The following is a 22559-nucleotide window of genomic DNA, read 5'->3' as shown; positions in this document are numbered from 1 at the left end:
GGAGTGGGCTCAGAATTGAGGAGGAGGCCCAAAGGCCAGGCCGGGCTTGGGCTTGAAAAATGGTTTCACTCCCTTGGGCTCAGCCGAACCCAATCCAACCCACCAATAAGTAGGTCTAACATCCATGAACATTCCTAATAGTCTTGGGGTATGTTTGGTTGGAAAGAGTTAAACTCTGAAATGGAAATCAAAATGGCCTCCACTCCAACTGTTTGGTTAGAAGCATTTCTATTTTCAATCAGATCCCAAATGTAAATCTAAATATTTCAATCCTTCAAACATAGTACCAACTCTCTCCAAGCATTCAAATTTCATCTTGATTTTGATTCCAATTCTGGATATGAGCTAAATAGGTCTGAAAATATATAGGAATGGTGATGAGTTGGATATGAGTTGGGTCAACTAATATTTTCTCTAGAATCCATAAATGTCTTGCGGTTTAAACGGATCGGATTAGATATCCAGCATGTTGGCTATAATTACTACTACTAATAATTAGCAGTTTCGATTTTTAGTTCAATTTATTTTGATTTCGAATGCAAATTAAATGCACTCTTAATTTCTATTTTCCGCTAATAGAAAATGCACGGAGAAGGCCCTTTCCCAACCTAGTGTTCACCTTAACCTGGGCCAAACTCTAAACTGACCCGGTAGGGGCCCTCAGCAGCAAACGTATCCAACGTACGTAATTAGACCAGGTGCCAAATGGCCGCGGATATTGGGGTTGGGCTATATATAATAGCATTGAACTTGCAAAATCAGGGCTTACTCTGCCCGCATAATCAATAGAAGTTTGGGACTGTGTCCTGGAGAACATATTAAAATTTAAACTGGTCCATGCATGCTGGAACCCTACTCGAATTAATCATGCCTGGCTCTGACGGATGGATGAGATGTGTTCGAATAGTTGGTAAATTTGAAAAGTTGATGGGCCCAACATCTAGCACCTCAATAATGCTGTTTGTATATTAGCCTGTTCAAAGGAACATGATCCATTTGGACCACGTCAGACTCCCAAGCATATGAAAGCAGGCTAATGCCTCCATTTCATCTCTTTGTATGTATCTTGCAACCTTGCTTCTGCTTGGATAGTTGGCTGGCTGTAGCTGAACCATGCTTGCCTCCTTTGTAACTGATATGGGCATATATCAAGAAGTCAATCTCTTCTTCTCCCTGTTGCTCACGTATAGATCCGGACTGCAATCCAGGATATTCTCAAACACAACTCTCACAGAAATACCCAATAGGAAAAAACATGCAATCTAGACATGCGGCAATCTTTCATTAGCTACTCTTAGGCAGATGGTTGGTTTTAAAAGACCAAAAAAAAGAACACCAACAACTTCTTCTGAACATCCAAATCCTCCATTCATCCAACATCTGGGAAATTCTTAAAGACTGGATTTTAGATGGTTTTCAGTTTGTGAAAACTATTTTTGCAGCACAAATTTCATAGCTTTATGGATTTGCAAACATTTATCTGAATTGTGTTTATAGGCAACGACAGTTGTAATAAGATAAGCAGTATAACCTAATTCTTTAAGAGGACTGAATTCATCAATTACATAGCTTTCCAAGATATTTAAATGACCAAATTGAAGATGCCATACTCATTAATCATCATGAACAATAGTTTCAAAGCAACGTAAAACACCATTTTCAATTTTCAAAGAAAAACTGATGTTCTTAGGTTTTTTTTTTTTTTCTTTTTTTTTTTTTGGTAGAATGTTCTCGGGTCATTGCTAATCTAGTAATTAGGCAATTCCTATCATCCTTGAGATAATGCATACCATTTTCAATGCGTAAAATATGCCCCTTTTCTTATAGTTGCCCCACATTTAACTGATTGCCCGCGGTTCTCTTTGAGAGCATTATACTCGTGTTAATCAGTTACCTCTTTGTGGCCCCCATATTTTTTTTTTCGTAAAACACCTCCTTGTGCACAAAGGCTATCTCCTCGTAGCCTTTCTGCACCAGGATTTGGGTTGTATCTTCACGTGAAAGAATGGTTGATCTTTTTTTGCAATATTAACCATTAGTTTACATCTTGCACAGCTCTAGAAACATTCTAACCTCTTTCTCTCACCTTTTGCACATATCTTGAAGCGGTCATTGTGGGATCCTATGGTTGACGTCATGATCAAAGGTGAATCATTCTTTTGAGCAAAAGATACAACCCGAACCCTATTCACCAAAGCTTCATAGGCCAATTGTCAAGTATCCTGAGGATTTGTGATTGTAAATGCCATTCATGAAAGCCACGGCCGTGTATTTTGTGTTAGATCTATGTTGTTGAAGGACTTCATAGTGTAATGCGCTGGATCTATGATTCTATGTTGGTCACACAACCAACCAATCTAAGGGAACCAAACATAGATCCCACGCTGCATTAGATTTATGGTGGGCATTGATAGGTTAGTAAAAAAGAAAAAATATAAACAAATATTAAGTGGATAGCAGGAGAAGAGAGTGAGAGAAAGATATGTAGTGGAAGTTCTCAAGTATTCATCCACGTGACTTTTTCCAACGAAATACACCTTTGCATGGGAACGTTATAATCATAAAATTTAAATTCTAACTCCTCTTAATAAGATCTGTCACAAGGTATACTTTATCTTAATCTAATATATTGCTGCCATCTTTTGAATCGCTGGCATAGAGCGTCTCCACTGATATGCAAGACAATAATGGATCAAAGAACTTGTTGGAGTCGGATCCTCCAATATTTTAAGTTAGAGAGGAAATACTTGATATCAGAAAAAAAAAGAATTTAACGATAATGAAGGAATGAGAAATTTGTGGTTATCTTATTCTTAATGCAAATGTTTTAGATGTATATATAGCTATGAGATCTAGAATCCTTTGAAGATCGTTCGGAATATATTACAAGACATGTAGCAACCAATTGCATAGTAACTATCTTAAATCTACTGTAACCATTAGGATCGTGCTATGATTGTCCCTAAAGATGTTATTGTGAGTTTTAATCTTCAATGTGATGGAAGGAGTATATTTCCATACAAGGGAGTAGAGCTATTATCTGAGACAGGAGGGCTCAAGTAAGCCTAGGATGATTGCCGAGCCGAATGATCGTTTGGTTGAGCTACAGGACTTAGAGATGTAAGGTGATGTGTAACTTTAGAAATTGACTGCTTCTGATTTGCTCGGTCTAGTTTTTAGATTGATCAGAATTGATTCGGCCCTATCCTATCAAAACATTATAAAAGTATATCCTAGTTGCCATGTTAGTTATGATCAATTGAACAAATTATATTATCAAGCCCGACTTTTGCCACATTATAATCAATGATAATGACAAACTTTTTTATTCTCTCTCAAACACTGCTGCCCATGCTAGCCAGAAACAAAACACCGACAATACTTCATAAGTTGGGTTATTATTCTCACAGAATCAGCAAAAATGATCATAAGAAAGCACGGGTAGTTCCATGCCTTTTTCCGAGCCTAACAGCTGATCCATTAGCGCCTGTCATGGTCCCCAACCTAAATTCCAGACTCCTGAACCATCTCCGGCTCTCCCTCTTGATAAGGCGACCTTCCCCAGAGAGAGACTACAGTCTCTGAAAGGTGTCCTCAGTCATAAACTGAGTAAAGATCAATGGCACGTCTCTCAATCGGACGGTCCAGATTCGCTTGCCGCACTTCTAGGGCCCAAGTGGACGTCCTGTGAACTAGCCGTTATTGCAAAAACAAACCAGTACCTCTTTACCGTATTTAAATTCCCGCATCCCATGTGTTCATGTCCGCGAAAAACTGGTTCCGGCCCTTTTAACCAGCCCGTATTTGGAACTTATTTGCGGAGTCCCTTAACGTTCATTCCACCCCAGGAACATTAAAACTGCTCTATTCTCTTTTGTCTCCTATATTCCCAGTTCTTTTGAAACTGTGGATCGCAGCTAAAGAGGCCGCTTCTACCCCACTCCCCGTCTCCGAACACACCCCCCCATCCCCCCACCCTTAGTTTCAAGGCAAATGATCTTGGAGCTCTCCCAGTCGTTCATTTCCGATTGAACGGCGGCGGACGACTAACAAGAAGAGGGGGAGAGCAAGAACACCGAAGCCGGCAATGGTGGCTGGACGCGTGAAGGCCGCGATGGGGTTCCAGAAGAGCCCTGCGACACCGAAGGCCGAGACACCGAGGCGCTCCTCCAGCTCCCCCGCCTCATCGACGAACTCGAAGTCGACCGTTTTCTCCCGGTCGTTTGGGATTTATTTCCCTCGCTCCTCCGCCCAGGTCCAGCCGCGGCCGCCAGACGTGGCGGAGCTCCTCCGCCTCGTGGAGGAGCTCCAGGAGAGGGAGTCCCGCCTCCGAACCGAGCTTCTTGAACAAAAACTTCTCAAAGAGACCGTCGCCATCGTCCCCTTCCTCGAGAGCGAGATCAGCTTCAAGAACGACGAGCTCGGCCGCTGTAGGAAAACCATAGAGATATTGGAGGCAGAGAACAAGGGGCTTAGGATCGAGCTCGAGTTCTTGCGGTCCAAGATTCGCGCGGAAGAGGAGGATCGGCGGCGGAAGGAGAAGAGGGTTCAAGAAATGGCGGCCGAGATCGAGAACTTGAGGAGGGCGATCGAGGAAGAGGGGAGGAGGCTCGGCCGCGGAACAGAGGAGATGGACGAGTGCTCGTCTTCTCTTTCCCAGATGTTTCAGGGGCTGGTCGACGCCTCGTCGAGATCGAGTCTCGTCAAGAATGTCAGAAAACGGCCCAAATCCGCCGACATTGCTCCGAATCCTGAGGTCCAGGAGCCAGATTTCACCGATGTAAACGAACAAGGTGGGAAAAGTGAAAGAGCGCTACAATCTCGCCGGCATAAAGAAGAGATTTCAAAACCTCAAACGCCTAAAATTCCAAAACCTCCACCTTTGCCCTCTTTTCCTTCCAACTCTTCTTCCACTACTTCTTCGTCTTCTTCCTCGGAGTCGACCGCGGGGTCTAGAAGCAGAGCGCCAAATCTAACGGGACTGCCGCCAATCCCGCCTCCATTACCAGCAGGAGGTGTCAGTTCAGGCGGCGGATCCCGGCCTGGTCCGCCTCCTCCGCCACCGCCCCCGCCGCTGGCAAAAGGGGCGAGATCCACCTCGGTGTCGGCGGCGTCCGTGAGGCGCGTGCCGGAGGTGGTGGAGTTCTACCATTCGCTGATGCGGAGGGACTCAAAGAGGGATTCCGGTGGAGGCGGCGGTGCCGGCGGAATACCGGAAACACCAAACGCTGCGAACGCGCGGGACATGATCGGCGAAATCGAGAATCGGTCCGCTCACCTCCTCGCTGTAAGTCTCGTCACCTCCCTTCCCTCCTGTCAGCCGTTCCCGAATTTACGAAATTGCCACTTTTCTGAGGCCATTAATAAATCGTTCAACGGCCTAACTGAAACATAGTGCTGTAAAATGACCGTACTGCCCTTATTGGCCTACTAGTTCGTGCCGGAATCCACCGTGCAACTTGTAGGTCAGCGTTGGGTCGTGCAGCGGCTCAGTAGCCGTTGTAATTTTTTGGACCAACTTGTCCTCACAAGAAACCAATGACATACCATTGCACGACTCTAGACGTCCACCTTTCATTTCCTTGACGTCCGATTTTCACCTTCTTCGAACCCTTCCAGATAAAGACGGACGTAGAAACACATGGCGATTTTATCCGGTACCTTATTAAGCAAGTGGAGACCGCCGCTTTCACGAACATTGAAGACGTGGTGGCCTTCGTCAAATGGCTTGACGACGAGCTCACTTGCCTGGTATTCTCTCTCTCTCCCTCTCTCATTTATATATATATATATATATATATATATATTCCCTCGCTCTTTTAGCCGGCACTTCAATTAATTCCACAGCCATTTGGTGATGTTGGCCTTCGGCCAGGTGGACGAGAGGGCGGTGCTAAAACATTTCGACTGGCCGGAGCACAAAGCTGATGCTCTGCGAGAAGCCGCTTTCGGGTACCGTGATCTCAGAAAACTCGAATCACAGGCACTGACCTTCCGCGACGACACTCGCCAGCCATGTGCTTCTGCTCTCAAAAAGATGCAGGCCGTGTTTGAGAAGTATGCCTAGCAATCCACTCTTTAGTTTTGCTTTTTATTTGTTTGATAAGTTATAAATCCCTGTGACAGACTAGAGCATGGGATATATAATTTGGCACGTATGCGAGAGGGTGCTATGAAACGATACAGAAGCTTTCAGATCCCTTGGGAATGGATGCTGGATAATGGAATTGTCAATCAGGTATGTCAGGCAATTCTCTCTGTTACCTTCGATTCGACTCCGATTTCTTTCGTTTGCCAGTACATATATTCTGTGGTTTAAGGGAATCAGGTATGCGGTTCTGGAATGCAATTTTTTATGTCTCTGATAATAAATTTGCTATTAATTAAGAAGGGACCTTGGAAGGGGGCCCTGGCAAGTAATGCAGTTAGTAACATAGGATGAAGGGTTTGGAGATCTCGATGCACGTGAGCACGGGGTCACGTGCTTTTTTTTTTTTTTTTTTTAAATAGCATTTGTTGATTAAAGTTATCTTGGAGAAAAGCTTTTCTGCTCTGTTTAAGGCTCATAGCTGTATCCAAATTACCTAGAATATTAGAATTCAAATTACAATTGGTTATCGTACCAAAAAAATTACAATTTGGTTCCGTGATCATCAAGATTGGTTGTTGCCTTCTACATGACAAGAATGGTGAGAACTAGGGATGACCATGGAACTTGTGATGGGATGCGCAATACCTCAGATAAGACAGATTAGGCAGTAATTTAGAAGTTTAAAAATCTTTCTTTTGTAAAAGTATAATGCTAAGCACCCCGGCAATCGATATAACGACATCCGAACTACTCCTCGCGTTGCCAATTGCTATTATAGGCTAATATAAACAAAATATGACCTTGTTATGTCAGATCAAGGAATGCTTTATTATAAATTAGACATGTTACTCTTTTCTAGTGAATTGTGCCAATTTGCTGGTCATGAGGCTATACTTAGAAGCACGTATTTCTTAATGCGCATGTATTGATTTTGGGACACAGAGCACGTGATCTCTTTCTTGAGCTGTTTTCGTAATGTTACTCACCTGTTATGAGAAATCTCTTCCCCCCTCACTCTGTGACGTTGGGTTCCAAGAAGGAAGAGGTAAAAACGAAATGCACCTTTGTGCAATTTATCTGTAGAAGAAAATTGGAATGAAGATGAAATTATGATTGTCAACTAATGAATGTTTTTCCTTCTTAACCAAGCTTCATGGTTCTTTATCATTGAACAAGGCGTGTTTTTGCATTAAACCTTGTTATTAGCAGACATTTTTGGATATTTCCAGCTACATAAAATGCCAGAATAATTCATCTAGCTCGTGTAACATGTTAGAGTAAATCCATCTGGCACGTATAATTTATCCAACGAAATGCATAATAAGCGAGTATTCTTAACGAAGAATTATTCACATGAAGTATCAAAACCACTACTGGGCTCTGTGCCATAACTATCCATCTCTTTGTTGTTGATAGACTTTTGGATCAAGCATTTCATTCACTGAGTCAACCAACTGGGCAGGGGAATACATGTGTCCAGGTGCAGCGCTCATGGTATCTGATTGAAGAAAAAACGATTAAAACATTAATGTGTTTAGAGGTATTCCTAGGTGTAGATCCACAAAACCTATGTGACCAATACTTTATATTTTTATAATAAGACTCATAACATAAAAGATGTATTGAAATTTCATAACATGTCATTGACCAATCCATTACTAGTATATTCAAGATGACAATCATTATGGTTTAAGTTATCGAACATGTAATGGGATCTGAAATTAATTTGAATTCAGTTGTCTCACGGATTTTCAAAAATTTTCCTTCAAGGAAGCATCTACCTCCCTAGTTTCCAAGTCTATTGTGAAGACTAGAAGTTTTTTACACCATAAGGATGTCAATGATCGAATGGCAGTTTCGCTCACAACTACAATCTGATTTGAGAGAATTTTCAGCTTTAGATTCCTGGGCAAAGAATCTGCTCTTGTAGCTAACTATGTGTGTCATGCAGATCAAACTAGCATCAGTAAAGCTAGCAATGAAATACATGAAAAGAGTCTCTTCTGAACTTGAAGCCATAGGGGGTAGCTTGGAAGAAGAGGAGCTTATACTTCAGGGTGTTAGATTTGCCTTCAGGGTGCACCAGGTAATTAATAATTCTTTAAATGAAGTCTCTATGCACGCGGAGAGAAGTAAAAGTTCGAACAAAAGATACCGTTCATTACGTTTAGTTTTAAAAGAGGCTTCTTATTTTTTGTTTTTTGGTCTCTTCATTTGATCCAGTTTGCGGGAGGCTTCGATATTGAAACAATGCGAGCATTTCAGGAGCTCAAGGACAAAGCTTGTTCGTTCCATATCCAAAGCCAAAACCCGAACCAACAGCAACAGCAAAAGCTCTTTTGCAAGACTGTATCTTGTTAGATTAACAAGTAATCATCTTGTAAAACATTCTCCTTGACATTGTGATGTCTTACTTATTTTTTCCCCCCTCGAATGGACGCTTGCTCTCAATGGAGAACGGTTACCTCGCACATCTCTATTCACACAAAAAAAAAGTATTTGTTAATATGGTCTGCAAAAGGCCATGATAATGTCCAGGGCTGTTTGCCGTCAGAAATAACGACGACGACGTCGTCGTCGTCCAGGGCTGCACATTTTGAGGTTGAAAATTAGCTCGCAACCGATCTGATAAGGTTGCTAGCAGGTTCAATTGGAATTGGTTCGCTCCAAGCCTAGATGTCTTTGTTTGAGTTTAGGTCTTAGATCACGCAAGAAGTGGCAATACTTATCCTAAATTCAGGTAAAAAATGGACATCAGCGTGCCAACATTGGTTTAACTATGTCCAACTAAAAAGATGGAACATTTAAGTCTTCTGGTTTCTGTAACTCCAAAAGAAACCATAGTTCTTTTTTTTTTTTTTTTCGTTTTAACAGTCATAGGTTTTGACATGATGCTTGAAGGGGAGCAAGCGATGGTTATGTCTCATGATTAACGTGCAGATTGAAGGTTAGTCCAGGTCCGTACCGAGATCTTGAGATCTGTAACTCAAATCCAATCCAATCTTATTTTTAGCTTGAGCTTCTCAGTCCAAATTTTAATCGACCATAATTCTTTCATCTTGGGTTCAAAATCCAATTGATTCAGATTGAATCAGGATGGATCGGATTGGATTCAGTTGACCAGATCAATTAAACCAAGTCATGTAAATAGCTTCCATCCTATATGTACACAAATTAGGAGTAAAACAAAATGAGTCCTGGATGGTAAGGCAGTATCTTTGGAAAATGGAACCGCATGTAATATATGTATATGGTACATTTATATTGATTCAAGTTTTGGTTTGGTAGGGTCGAGATTTTCAACCCAAACCCTGTTCAGGTGGGTTTCTAAAATTGTCCAAGCCTCGCTGATTTCAGGTCAAGCTCAAGCTGACCCAATTTCCCCCACCAGATTCTGAGATTCGTAGAAGTGTTCAATTCGAATCTCAAAGTCCTACGTGCATCGCGTCACCGGCGCGGTATAGCCAAGTGGTTGCGAACCTTGGGGCAGTACCAGGATGCTTGCTACCAGTTCTGCCCGTGGCTCTCCGATCCTTCCCCTCCCTGCCCCTCCTCACTCCATTAATCTCCAGAATATAAGAAACGCCAATCACCACCACCGGCTGCCCTCGAGCAGCAGCCTCTTCGATAGAAGAACCATCCTTTGCTCTCTTACCCACTCCGGCCGTGCCTTCCGACCCGTCGCCGCATCGCCAACGGCGATGGACGGCAAAGAGGGGGCGGAGAAGGAAGCGGCCACCGCCATGAAGCTCCTCTTCGTCGAGATGGGAGTCGGCTACGATCAGCATGGGTATGCCCTCTTTCTCTCATCACATACCCTTCACTCCGCTTGTAATTCCCCATCTCCACTCAAATAATCTTTTTTGTAACCTCTCTTTCTCCTTACAAATAGGCAAGACATCACCGCCGCGGCTATGCGGGCTTGCAGGGACGCCATCTCCTCCAACTCCATTCCAGCCTTTCGACGAGGTTGGTTCTTCTAAAGATTTTTACCTTAAGGATTGGGATTGTTTAGTGTTTTGATCTTTTGCACTTCGTGTTGTACCTTTTATTGGGATATTTCTTTTGGAACTGGGATGATGCAGGGTCGATACCGGGTGTTAATTCTGATCAGATGAAGCTTCAGATCAAGTTAGGGGTGCCTCCATCCACCCAGCATTTGCTTGATATAGAGCGAGTGAAGTCTGTCTTTCCTTAGTGAGTCTCTCATCCCTTTAATCTATCATTTGGAATCCTTTATTTAGTTTAAAATAATATGTTATATGGTATTATTTCCAAGATTAATTGTTCACGAAGAAGGATCCATCTGCTTGGAATTTGTTTTTCTATGCATGGATAATGGATGAGATCAAGAGACGGACTGAGAAATCTGCTAATCTTATTGATATTTACATAGTATCTGCGAATTTATTTAGGTTAACATTGGAACTCCAAAATTTATGACGAAACTTGCTGATGAGTTCTTTCTGATAGCAACTGCACTATTTCCTCTGGCACATAAAGTACACAAAGATTAGTGTAAGGTCTAAAATAAATAATGTAATTAGTTGTAACTATCTAATATGATTGCATCTTCCTATCCTTCACGATAGGCATTTTAATGACATCATCCGAAGATCTCTTCTTGTACTGACCTTGAATTCCCTTTTGGACAATGATTAGTAAATCCTGACACATGTAAGATCATGTGCACATATTTAGGTGAAGTGGTTGAGAGATCATCACCTATATCAACTATTTTTAAGGTCATGGAAGCTCTCTCTCTCTCCCTCTCTCTGACCTTGATATGGGAATTTTCTGTTCATTTGTGGAAAACCATAACAATAACTATGGAACAAAATCAGAATCTTGTTTTACTGTTCTGAGTTGACTTTATGAAACCTCATTACCTACCATAAACTTATTGGAGCATCGCCTCATATGAATGAATGTGTGCATCTCCTTTTTTCATTAAGTGTTATTATGTTGGTAAACTATATGCTTCTTAAAATTGACAATGCCGCAATAAGGAGTACTTAAGAGGGTTGATGAGGAGCCAATGAGAATGAAGACAAACCCATGCCGGACTCTCTTTTATGTAGCATATTGTGTCAATATGATATTAAAGAGAAAAGTGGGTGGTTCCATGTTGTGAATACCAGACAAACTGTATCCAAGTTCAATTTTGATCTTTTTCAAAGCTGCTTATGAACATTTGTTAACAAATCTTGATGTGTATTTTCAACACAGATTTTTTGTTTCTTAGGATCTACAGGTTCATATATCAATAGCTTATAATAAAACTCTGAAATGCGATGCTAGATAGGTAGAGTTTGAATGTAGATAGGGTTGAAACTCTGGTACTAATGCATGTTAGGGTTCAATTTTGCAGCATGAAATATGTTGATTCATATTGTGATTGATAAAATTGCAACCACTCACTGGACTTCTAATGCCTATTTTTATGTTCCACTATTGTTGCTGTAGCGGTAAAATTATTAATTTTGAGGTTGTTGATGGAGGGATGATATGCTCAAGTGGTGTCTGTCTCGAAGCAATGGGAGATAAAAATGATGACTGCTATGTTGTCAATGCTGCAGTGTATGTAGGTTATTGATATCTCGATATGTCTGTTCTTCTAAAAACATTTCTTGTTTTTCTCTGAATACTGCCCTTTCCTCTTTAGAAGCTTTTGTATTTTCATGTTATGTTACACTATTAAGAGCTGATAGAGTTATTATCAATAATGTGAATCTTCTTTTTTATTCCAGTATCTGTGGCAAATTTGTACCTTCATCAAATGTATGATTCTGGTACTAATGCATGTTAGGGTTCAATTTTGCAGCATGAAATATGTTGATTCATATTGTGATTGATAAAATTGCAACCACTCACTGGACTTCTAATGCCTATTTTTATGTTCCACTATTGTTGCTGTAGCGGTAAAATTATTAATTTTGAGGTTGTTGATGGAGGGATGATATGCTCAAGTGGTGTCTGTCTCGAAGCAATGGGAGATAAAAATGATGACTGCTATGTTGTCAATGCTGCAGTGTATGTAGGTTATTGATATCTCGATATGTCTGTTCTTCTAAAAACATTTCTTGTTTTTCTCTGAATACTGCCCTTTCCTCTTTAGAAGCTTTTGTATTTTCATGTTATGTTACACTATTAAGAGCTGATAGAGTTATTATCAATAATGTGAATCTTCTTTTTTATTCCAGTATCTGTGGCAAATTTGTACCTTCATCAAATGTATGATTCTGTGATTAATCATGAGTATAATGTTTATTATGTTTTCCTTTGCTTCCTTCTCTCTTATGTGACATATTCGGGTTGTTTACAGTTACACATGCATTATATGGTCCCACAGAGTAGGTAGATACATTATGACAAAAGTGTTTGATAATGTTTTCCCCTCTGTTAGATGCATTTTCTTTTGGCCCCTTACCTCTTCTTTGAGTTCACGATGCTTGCAAACACGACCTAATTGTTCATATTAAAATGTCATTCCTTTTGTCTATCCAATTATTCCCATTATAAGCAGAAATGCTTTATTATGACTCAACTATGAGCAATGATATGTGTCTTGCAATCTACGACTCAGAGATTTTTAATCAGAGAGATGTTTGAAATGGTGAAATGCATGCGATTGTTCTATAGATTTCTTTAGCAATATCTGCTTGTTACTACCAGAAGCTGTTCTTTCCATGGTAGAAAATTCAATGAAGCCCCACATTGAGGATCGACATAATGAACGTCCAATATTTCCTCCAACAAAAAATTGGGGTCGATTATTCAATGCAGGGACAAGGAAACTTTGGGATGTTTTGCCTATGTAGATGTAAATTGTTAGATCCTACACCAACCTTTTCTTTGTCTTTGCTGCCATACAATTAGGTATATCCATGCACCACCTGCTAGATCTGCTAGTCATGAGATTTCTCCATCTTTAGTTCTTAAGAATTTTTATCTGGGAAATTGGTTTCTATACCATTAAACATATCACTGATCTGCCAGTGCTTATCGTAAAATTGTGAGTAGAACAATGAGACAGCTACGGCCTTGAAGATTTAGTTTGTGCCATCAAATCAGCTGATGACCTGAAAATACACAACAAATACATCAATAATTGTCTTCATCAATAACAGATGTCTAGGGTCAGGAGAAGTTGTGAAGAAAAGTTGATTTCTCATTTTTTTAACTAAAAGAAATGTCTATAAACTTACAGTCACATCTATTTCCGGGTGTATCTCACTTAAAGAGGACCAAAGCTGCAGGAATGAGTTACTAATGATATGCTTGGTGATTCAATGGATCCAAGGAAATCTATTATCTAAATTAACATCTTGGTAGCATTACCAGTGTCTGTCTTAAGCCCCCAAAAGAAAAAGGTGTGATCACATTTTGCAGACAACCAACTGTAAGATAAACAACTGATCTATGGTGTTGTGTGGTTATTTCTGCAGCATGTAATCGAAACTGATGATATTAGAACAGGGACATTGGTGAATTCAGAAGGAAACTTCGGAGGATTAACTTCAAATGAGTACTATCGTGGAAGCTGGAGAGGTTTTTATATTGTATGTGAAGGGAAAGTGATGCAATAGCCAAGAAATATCCATTATAAATTATCTTATGGTCAGCTCTGATTATATCATATAATAGAAGGTGAATACAGATGAGTGTTGCAAAGATGAAAATTTGGAAGTGGTTGTGCATTCTGTATGGATAAAGCTAAACTGAGAACATTAAAGGAGGATGACTACAGTGTCTCATCTACTATACTATACTATACTATAAAACTGAATGAAATAATTATACAAGCCCTAAAACAATCCCAGGAATAATCAATGGTATCATCCATAATCCACATCCCTACACCAGAATGACTTGTAACAACTCTACGTAATTGTAGTGCTGCCTATCTCTTTGAGTAATTAATTCTTCATCAATATCAAATAGTTTTTCAAATACACTGACATCTTCCACTTAATGATGTCACTTGGGGCCAGGAAAATTGTGGACACCCAATTATTGTTATACAAGTTTCTTTGAATGGACCAATCACCCTTTGGACTGTTGGTGAAAAATTAAAATTTCTCCACAAAATAGAGGTTATTTCTCACCATTCAAGGCATCAATTAAGGATTGATGGAGGCCTCGTACAGCACTGGCCATTATTAACAACTAAATAAACAAGCAAATTACATTGGAAAGAATGCTTTCAATCATTAATTGGTAATGAGAATCGAGTTCTTTTCTTTTTTCTTGCATAAATATTGTGTTTCATCTCACTTTTTGTTAAAGGAGTGCTGCGTATAAGATCTGATTCCATGTATCTGGAAGGCCAGCAAGGCACCAGTGGCTGCAGTCCATGCCTTGATGATCTCCACTGTATGCAGATGGATGGGCATCTTTCCTGAGCTGTGAGAGCAAGGTTATATCTAGCAGATAGACTGGTTTTGATATGGTACCCAGGACGTTCTTAACTATGCCTTGTGCAGGAACTGGAGCTCCTGGGTATGTTGATCCACTGACTGGTTGTGTCTGTTTAGAACAATCCTTTGCATTAGGCTCACCCCAATCTGATCCTCTGGTTTCCATAAAATTTACAAGAAAATGGAGTAGTGTTAGAGAAATTTAAATCTACAAATGTTTGGATATTAGATCAGCTTCATGAAAGAAAGAATTTAGTGTGTATGATACCGTCATTCTTTTCCTTTTCCAATAATGTCTGTCTTGGCTGTGTCAGAAAACAGAAAAAAAAAGGGAAAAAGAAAGGAAAGGAAAAGAAAAGGAAAAAAGGGGAATGTTCTTCATTTTAGACTGATTTCAGGATAAGCAGTTTTGGTAACTGTGTATAGTGGGAGCAAGAAAAAGAGAAATGAGACTGAAGGATGTTGAAAAATGTTAAGCATGTTGAAGGGAATAATGTGGCATCCTTTAGAAATATAATGTTCAATAGGGAGATCTTAAAGATCGATATTGTGACACATGGATATTGATTTGAAATAAATCCGACATTATCCAACAGAGCCACAAGCATGACAGATCATATGATAAATCTTCATCTCATGTCGCACAAGAGTAGAGAAATTGTCAAAAAAGAATGCAGAATAATGGATTATGCTCAGATAATCATCTATGTAAAATTATGGGGACCGAGAAATACTCAGACATGGTACAAATTTCTAAGAAATATGAGCCATTATACATATTCAGTCTTATGGTGCTCATCTTTGAAACTCGATGGAAGTCAGGATAGAGGCTAGATTTATGACAAAGGCACTGAAGCAAGTAAAAATGACACTAGATGGAATGTAATGCTGCTTAAAGCTCATTAGTCAAGGTTGTTTTTTTATTTATGCAATTGATAAACTTCTAGCTAGTGAACATTGAGATGGAATTCAATAGCAAAAGAAAGCATATGGAATTGATAGGATAGACAAAAAAAAATGTTATCTAGTATTTGGTTGTTATGCTAGCAAGAATGTTCCAGTTTTAGCAGTGGGTTCGTAAAATATTGGCTTTAAACATAATTAGTTTACTCTTCTTGCAGATGACAAATTGTTGATGCTTATATACTGTTTATTTGTTAAATGGAGAATAATGCTACTAGTGAACTATGAACGATTTTTTCTGGATGATGAGAGGCCTAAATACTGTCTGAACTAAAAGAATAGAAATACTTGTTTGACTCACCAATGCCAATTTCATTATTCTAATAAGAAAAAATTGACTATGAGTGTTTCTATGGGACAGTTGGCTTTGCGTGCCATTGTTGTGCTTGTCACAGATGATTCCATGGTTTTCATTTGGTGTGTATTGCCTATGGATGCGATTTTAATTGATCAGTGGAAATTAATGTAAATATTGTAGTATGAGGGACCTTTTTAAAGGAAAATTGCCGGAAGATTCTTGGAGCCAAAATATATGATGTGAATTTGGTTATGATAAAATGAAGCTTTAGCCAAAAAAGATAGGCTACAATGGCTTAAAGCGTGTACTTAACCAGATGCGTCGTCTGCACCACATGATAGGCATTTCTGTTATATTACAGGGCTTGGAACGATTTGGGTGGTCACTAGTTACATTCTGGGCATGCGAAGAATGCAAAGGAATTGGATCAATGTCAAAAAGAGTATTACAAATCAGATAGGTTAGCAGTGATTGTTTGGGTTATAATATGGTAGAATCAGGAGGAAAATCGAATGAGAAAATATACCCAACAGTTACAAGGATCTAGATGCGTGGGACAATGGATAAGAGGACATCAGAACTTGGCTAAAGACAGGATCTAAAAGGCATGCATTGTCACCATATTGGTGCTTAACCAGGAAGGTAGAATCCATTAAGCCGACAACTAGGATGTATACTGATGCTTGTTACACTCTCTGCAAGCCAGAGAATGCATTGTACAACTATGTGGATTTCTAGGTTTTTCTTTCCTTTTTTCTTCTCTCTTTTTCCATCCTTCTCTATTGGTATGTGTGGTATTGTTCTCATATCTTTACTCAGAAACATTATTTCACAACATTGCTCTTATTATTGTTTTTGGCAAAACACCATTGCTCTTTTTCAGATGGCCAAGGTTGCATAACTTACTGGTAGTGGGTTGGGGAAATTCCTTGAAAGAAGACTTTGGTCGCCGCTGGGTTGATGTTGTAGTCGACCCATTTGGCCCATGTGGTCAGCCCCTTGGTGAATGCCTGTAACCTGTCCATGTCTTTGAGCACCTGACCTCCATCCTGCACATAGTCCCATCTGCACCATAGAACACATTATTTTGACCCTTGTTAGCAAGACTGCTGGTGCTGGATGATGAAGGAAAGATGAGCGAGAGACCAAAAAAGAAAGGAAGAAAAAAAAAAGAGAGAGAAAAAAACTACTGATGTGTCTAACAAAACTAGGAAACTTGAACAAGGGAAGCTCTCATACGGTTGGGAGTTTCCGGTGTGAGTCCACCAGTGCCATGTGTTGAAGATTAGCACATCGTAGCCCAGCCACGCTTTGCCGCCCTCGATGGAGTCGAGCTTCAGGACACGCCCCCTTGGTCCGCTGATAATGTCGACCAGGTACGTCGAGCGGTAGAACATCACCGACACTCCATAGTCCTGCCAAAAGTAATCACGTTAGGTGCAACTGACCATTTCTTTGTTTGCATTCGTGGGCTTGTTTGCATAAAAGGACAAGATGTAGATATCTCTGCTCCCGGATTGAGCAGGGCAACGAGGCCATATGCCGTGGGAGACCACCACTGCTATGGAGTACGAAAGTTTCCCGTGATAATTTGCAGGTAGCTTTGGCCTTTTCTTCCTTGTGGGCATGCACGGATGAGACCTCACATGAAGTTATTTGTTTTTAGGCTTATTTTAAGAGTCACAAGAAGGCTCTATTGGGATACCTCTGCCTTGCCTATATGACTCTTTTTTTTTTGGTGAAAAAAAAGGAAAAAAAAAAAAAGAGGCGCATTGGCCGAGAAAGGTTAAAGGGGGATGAACTTTTTTATGACAGGGAAAAAATGAAGGAACTTGAGAAAGGAGAGAGAAAAAAGAGGACGGGACGAGGGAAAGCAAGTTACTGAGTTTAGGTTTCTCTCTTGCTTTGGGCTTTGTTCAGAAGTGGGCCAGCTAAATTGGGCCTTTTCAAGCGCAGGTCTATCCGAGTACAAAAGAAGAGTCGCTTTCCCAGCTTTCCCTGCAGTGTTCCAAGGATCACCATAGGACTATGGCTGGCGGTTTGATTATTATATTCTTTATTTGTTGTTATAGAATTTAAATTTCATGCTGAAGGAATCTTTATAATCTTTTCACAACAAAAAAGGCAGCTCTCTTTCAGGATAAAATAGGGGAGATCATCATATGATGAAGTGTTAGTCACTCATTGTGTACCTTCTATTTTGGCAGGGCTCTATTGATGAGGCTTTTGCAAAACCAGTTTTGGACTTTGTTGCCAGGACAATCCATCAGATGGTCCGAGATTGAAGTCGGTATTTTGTAGACAAATTTGGATGTTACTTTTCCTAAGCTATGATGATTATATTAGAAAGACATAAGGCAAAGGGGAACATCAAACTATTGCTTGTTTTGGTGCTCGTCTATTCTGGATGAAATAGGATGGTCCATCCACCAAATCAGCCCCAACAAGAGTAAACAATGTTAATATTTACAAACCCCCCGAGAGAGAGAGAGAGAGAGAGAGAGAGAGAGAGAGATGAACTGAGATCGGAAAGTGGATGGATTTTGGAGACGCCCAATCATCGGGTAGACACTGATTTGAATTGTTAAATGCTTGTCAGGCTCCAAAACTGGGACAGGTGGTGTGTCTCTTCTACGGGCAATTCTATGATGACAAACCATGTGAGACGTTAGTCAGTGTTGCGACGCTCTGGCACGCAGATACGTGCCATATTGGAAAAAATATTAGAAGTCACATGATGTGGAGAGCTAGTATATTTTCCCTAATAACCTTGGGAAATGAGAGGGAGACAGAAGCAAACTTAAGCAGTCCGCCTAGGTGCCTTTTCCCAAGCAATTCGGCAAGCATATGTTATGATTGCAAAGATATGGAGTGTTATTTTCTGTTCACCTCCAAAAAGTGTTAAACTAGATACTCCTCTTAGATACGAATATGCTTAACATCATTGACAGGATCTCAAGTGAAACACAAGTCATTTCTCTCAGACATAAGGACGATAATTATAAGATCAATTTTGTCATTAAAAAAAAAAAAAATAGAGGTTGCTTTACAGTGCTTGTCTTTTGGTTCTACTCTGATAGGCCCAAGCCTCCACTAAGGAAAGAATAAGTAATGATGACCATATAAATACAAAATTAAAAAAAAAAAAGGGCACTTTTGCCTCTCATGATTGATGATACTGTCCTACATAAACAAAATCACACATCCATGTGCAGTAGAGGTGACATTGGAGATTCTCCAATAGCCGGGCTCCACAAGCCTGTTAAATTTAACTATCTAAAAACCTCATCCATTAAGTAAATGAACGAATCTATAGTTCAAAAGAAAGTGGGAGATGAGATGAGGGAGCCTCTAGGTATTAGCTCAGTCCATCATATTACTCAAAATAAGAGAGAGAGAGAGAGAGAGAGAGAGAGAGAGAGAGAGATGTGGGAAAGGCACCTCAAATGTGAGAGTCCAGGGAGTCTTTGACCTGGTGAAGGTGGTCCGGGCGTAGGGCACCGACGCATGGAGCATGCAAGCAAGCGACTCCCATTGATTCTGGCTTATGGAGTCTCCCACAAACATAATCTTCTTTCCCCTCCATCTCTCCAAGAAATCCAGGCCATTGAACCTTCACAAAATTCCAATGATTCTTCAAAACAAATCCACTTATCTATGACCAAACAAAAGCTTATTGGTGGTAAGAAGGAGAGGAGAAATAGTAGCAGCAGCCAGTTAGCAACCTTGGGAGGTCGCAGGCATTGGGCCTCCACCTATACTTGAGGTAGAGCTTGTCCGGCCGGCCATACTTCTGGCAGTCGAACTCAGGCTCCACGAACGGGCAGCTCAATGAGTCGTAGATAGGATATGTGTCATCATAGACCCAGCTCCCTTGGAAGAAGTCACAGCTAATTCTCTTGGTTAGATCCCTCCGGCCCGCCGTCCCGTTGTTCTGCTGCTTGTTTTTATTCTTATGGTGAAACCTCTCTGTTGTCATCCCATGCAAGGAGACAGCAAGAAGTGCCAAACAAGCACAAAGAAGCCCAAAACTCAGATGGGTTTTGGACCCCATAGTGAGAGGAGGGAGGGTTGGATGGGATGAAAGGATGGCAAACAGAGAGAAAAGAGAAGAGACGGGGGGGTGGGGAGTGGGGGGTGGGAAGTATTGGGGAGGAGGAATAAGGGTTGGATCAAGGTTTAATAAAGACCCATTTGCAGGATTTTATGGTAGATTTTAGTGCGTTATGGTAGATTCACTGGGTATAATGCACAAGAGAAAGTTACCATTTTTGTCTAGTTTAATTCTTTCTGGACAAGCTGCGCGGTAATTTATAAAAGAGCTAATCTGAGATGGATTTGGTTAACACATTAGGTGGTCTTTCTCACTTTTTGGTGGTAGCTAAAAGCAAAGAAAGGAGGCTCCTTCAAAGGGGATAAAAGGAGAACAACCGTGTGCTTCGGGCCGGGTCAAGGAACAGGAGGAAGTAGCGAGGGAGCTATGCGAGGGGGCCCGTTTATAGCATTCTTTTTTTCCCTTTTCTTTTAATAAAAAAATTAATTTTTTATTATTAATTTTATATTTTATAATCATGTTACCGGATCCAAGCGACCGAATCCGTTCCGGTGGTCACCAAAGCTGGGTTAGGATTGTCGGCCAGCCACACGTTGATGCGAGGTGGGTCAATTTTGGATTTGTTGGTTGTCTTAAAGTAATTCTGTTTTTAACTTTGATAAAGAAATTGATGGTGATAAAATTGCAGTTTTAATGTAAATAAACAGATTATGTGGTAATTAATTAAGGTATTCAATGCTTCTTTGGGATTTTGCATATAATCCCAGCCTTTTTCGGGAAAAGGAAGAAGACTACTTAATTTTCTGTCTAGAGAGCAGAATGATCCATTATGATTCTCTATAATAGACACCTTAGGCTAACAATGAGATAAAGATGACTGCATTTTGATAATTTTCTGCTCTGATAATCCAATTAGTCAACCAAATTTATTTATTCCACGCTTCAAACAATTGTTTATGATACAAATTAGTTCCTTCACAGAGCCTGTAACAACCTCCACTTTGACAATGGAAAAGCAGCAATGTGATGACTTGTAAATTGTAAAGCTATTGAGCTGCTTTTTGTTTGGTAGGAAGAGTTTGTGATTCTTAGATATATGGTAGACTATTATTGCTTACTGTTGCGGTCAATCCTCTCATCGTCTGGTCATCGAAAACGAGCGTCTGCAAAAGAAAGTCCGCACTGACCGGAGATGGCTCCGGCGGGGACCCTCCGACGGTCAAGTCAGAGAGGAGACTAGGCAACAGTGAAAAGAAAATAATGAGCTCAACGAGAGAGAGCGAGAGCTAGAGAGGAGGGGTTCAGGGGTTTCGAATGGACCTCCTCCAGCACTGTTGCCTTCTCCGTTTTATAGTAGAGCATGGCATGGCACCGTCATTAATGGCGCAGACAATGGGAGGAGTTGTCAAATCGTCGGAGGCTGTCAGAGTCGCCGTGGACTGTCAAATCGCCGCGGGTTGTCAGAATCAACCCATGTCCTTGGTAGGACAATGTTTTAGGGTGGTCACACAGCACGTCCTTGACAGGACAGCAGCCCATAGCGGTCGTACGACATTTGGGAGGGCTGGCCGATCATATATCGGTATTCGGCTGTCGGGATGTCGGGTGATGATCCGGCGGCACCATCGGCTGGTCTGGTGTCTTGCTTAAGTCGGACGTCGGCTGCCACCTCCGACAGTGAGTCGGTAATATGGGTTCGACCGCTCGGTCGGTCGGAAACAGCATGGGTCGGTTCGGCCGACACACCTTCGGTCGGATATTGTCGGCAGCCGTCCGTCGGGGTCGTCCGTCGGAGTCGTCCGTCGGGATCGGTCCGTCGGTCGGGGTCATCCGTCGGAGTCGTCCGTCGGTCGTCGGTCGGGGTCGTCCTTCGGAGTCGTCCGTCGATCGTCGGTCGGGGTCGTCCGTCGGAGTTGGAGTCATCCGTCGGTCGTCAGTCGGGGTCGTCCGTCGGGGTCGTCCGTCGGTATATCCCAACAGTTGCCCCCCCACTCCTGAGTCCGATGTCGTGTTGGCTCGCGTGAACACGTGAGCGATGGCTTCGGACGAAAGGAGTGGTTTTCCGTCTCGTCTTGCCCCGACTCTGGCGATCACATCAACGAACGATCCAATATCGGTCGTCCCGACTGTAGGTCGAGCATGCACGTCGGGTCGGAGGTCGGCCAACCTCCGAACATTGCTCGTCGACATGATCATTCCGTAGAATCTGATAGTCGAGTAGCGTCTGACGTATTCGGATAGGATAACGATGGCAAGTCGAATATCCATTGTCCGGCCCTTGGTCGGACGTATGCGTCGGGATATATGATAAACGGTGGCAAGCCGAATATCCTTCGACCGGTCGTGACCAGATCGGTATGTCGCGAATGCGACTGCGGTCATCTTGGCGTTTTGCCCTTCTTAGTCGAAGCTAAGTCGGCAAGTTAGCCAGCCGCATTAGTCGAAGCCCTTTGCCTTCAGAGGTGGGGGCCGTCGTAGATATTCCGCCCCTTCGATCTCCGTCGTAGAATCCGATGTGTCCTCGACGATCAAGACGTAGATTGAGCCGTTGGTTCGGCGATTCGACGATCAGGCCGACGACGGAGTCGTAGATTCGGCGATCGGCAATCGAGCTATGTTGGTCGGGGCCTTTTGCCTTCAGAGGCCGAGGCCGTCGGTTCAGCGATCGGTGATCAAGCCGTTGATTCGGCGATCGATGATCGAGCCATATTGGTCGGGGCCTTTTGTCTTCAA

At 41.5% G+C, this 22559-nt stretch overlaps 3 protein-coding genes across 4 annotated transcripts; 2 read left to right on the top strand and 1 right to left on the bottom strand.

The window, feature by feature from the left end:
- The first annotated feature begins 3772 nt into the window (after window positions 1-3772).
- Window positions 3773-9588, top strand: LOC105038548 (protein INCREASED PETAL GROWTH ANISOTROPY 1). Its single transcript, XM_010914390.4, has 7 exons — window positions 3773-5287; window positions 5620-5751; window positions 5876-6057; window positions 6127-6238; window positions 8043-8177; window positions 8315-8460; window positions 9449-9588. The coding sequence occupies exons 1-6, from the start codon at window positions 4088-4090 to the stop codon at window positions 8450-8452; spliced, it is 1899 nt and encodes a 632-aa protein (XP_010912692.1). The 5' UTR covers window positions 3773-4087; the 3' UTR covers window positions 8453-8460; window positions 9449-9588.
- Window positions 9484-12293, top strand: LOC105038565 (uncharacterized). 2 transcript variants are annotated; one of them, XR_012139279.1, is made up of 5 exons: window positions 9484-9881; window positions 9984-10060; window positions 10177-10288; window positions 11558-11883; window positions 12011-12293. XR_012139279.1 is itself a non-coding variant. In XM_073253089.1 (4 exons), the coding sequence occupies exons 1-4, from the start codon at window positions 9589-9591 to the stop codon at window positions 11685-11687; spliced, it is 612 nt and encodes a 203-aa protein (XP_073109190.1). In that variant the 5' UTR covers window positions 9484-9588; the 3' UTR covers window positions 11688-12293. The 2 variants fall into 2 exon arrangements, 1 of the variants encoding a protein (XP_073109190.1); XM_073253089.1 differs by having other exon boundaries at window positions 11558-12293.
- A 1708-nt stretch (window positions 12294-14001) lies between these two features.
- LOC105038555 (protein trichome birefringence-like 38) lies at window positions 14002-19912 on the bottom strand. The gene is made up of 5 exons (XM_073253088.1): window positions 19498-19912; window positions 19214-19385; window positions 17012-17187; window positions 16679-16837; window positions 14002-14666 (listed from the first exon to the last, which is right to left on the bottom strand). The coding sequence occupies exons 1-5, from the start codon at window positions 19824-19826 to the stop codon at window positions 14375-14377; spliced, it is 1128 nt and encodes a 375-aa protein (XP_073109189.1). The 5' UTR covers window positions 19827-19912; the 3' UTR covers window positions 14002-14374.
- Between the last annotated feature and the right edge of the window lie 2647 nt (window positions 19913-22559).

This window comes from Elaeis guineensis, chromosome 2 (assembly GCF_000442705.2).
Source record: "Elaeis guineensis isolate ETL-2024a chromosome 2, EG11, whole genome shotgun sequence".
In the NCBI taxonomy this organism is placed as follows: domain Eukaryota; kingdom Viridiplantae; phylum Streptophyta; class Magnoliopsida; order Arecales; family Arecaceae; genus Elaeis; species Elaeis guineensis.
This window is presented reverse-complemented; position numbering and strand designations above follow the sequence as displayed.

Excerpts from the sequence above, each read along its gene's own strand:
- LOC105038548 (XM_010914390.4), top strand. The coding sequence starts at position 4,088 with ATGGTGGCTGGACGCGTGAAGGCCGCGATGGGGTTCCAGAAGAGCCCT. Across the intron at positions 5,288-5,619 it reads GGTCCGCTCACCTCCTCGCT|ATAAAGACGGACGTAGAAAC; the intron begins GTAAGTCTCGTC and ends GAACCCTTCCAG. Across the intron at positions 5,752-5,875 it reads ACGACGAGCTCACTTGCCTG|GTGGACGAGAGGGCGGTGCT; the intron begins GTATTCTCTCTC and ends GCCTTCGGCCAG.
- LOC105038565 (XM_073253089.1), top strand. The coding sequence starts at position 9,589 with ATGCTTGCTACCAGTTCTGCCCGTGGCTCTCCGATCCTTCCCCTCCCT. Across the intron at positions 9,882-9,983 it reads GTCGGCTACGATCAGCATGG|GCAAGACATCACCGCCGCGG; the intron begins GTATGCCCTCTT and ends CCTTACAAATAG. Across the intron at positions 10,289-11,557 it reads GTGAAGTCTGTCTTTCCTTA|CGGTAAAATTATTAATTTTG; the intron begins GTGAGTCTCTCA and ends TTGTTGCTGTAG.
- LOC105038555 (XM_073253088.1), bottom strand. The coding sequence starts at position 19,826 with ATGGGGTCCAAAACCCATCTGAGTTTTGGGCTTCTTTGTGCTTGTTTG. Across the intron at positions 19,386-19,497 it reads AATGCCTGCGACCTCCCAAG|GTTCAATGGCCTGGATTTCT; the intron begins GTTGCTAACTGG and ends AATTTTGTGAAG. Across the intron at positions 14,667-16,678 it reads ATTTCCCCAACCCACTACCA|AGGATCAGATTGGGGTGAGC; the intron begins GTAAGTTATGCA and ends TATGGAAACCAG.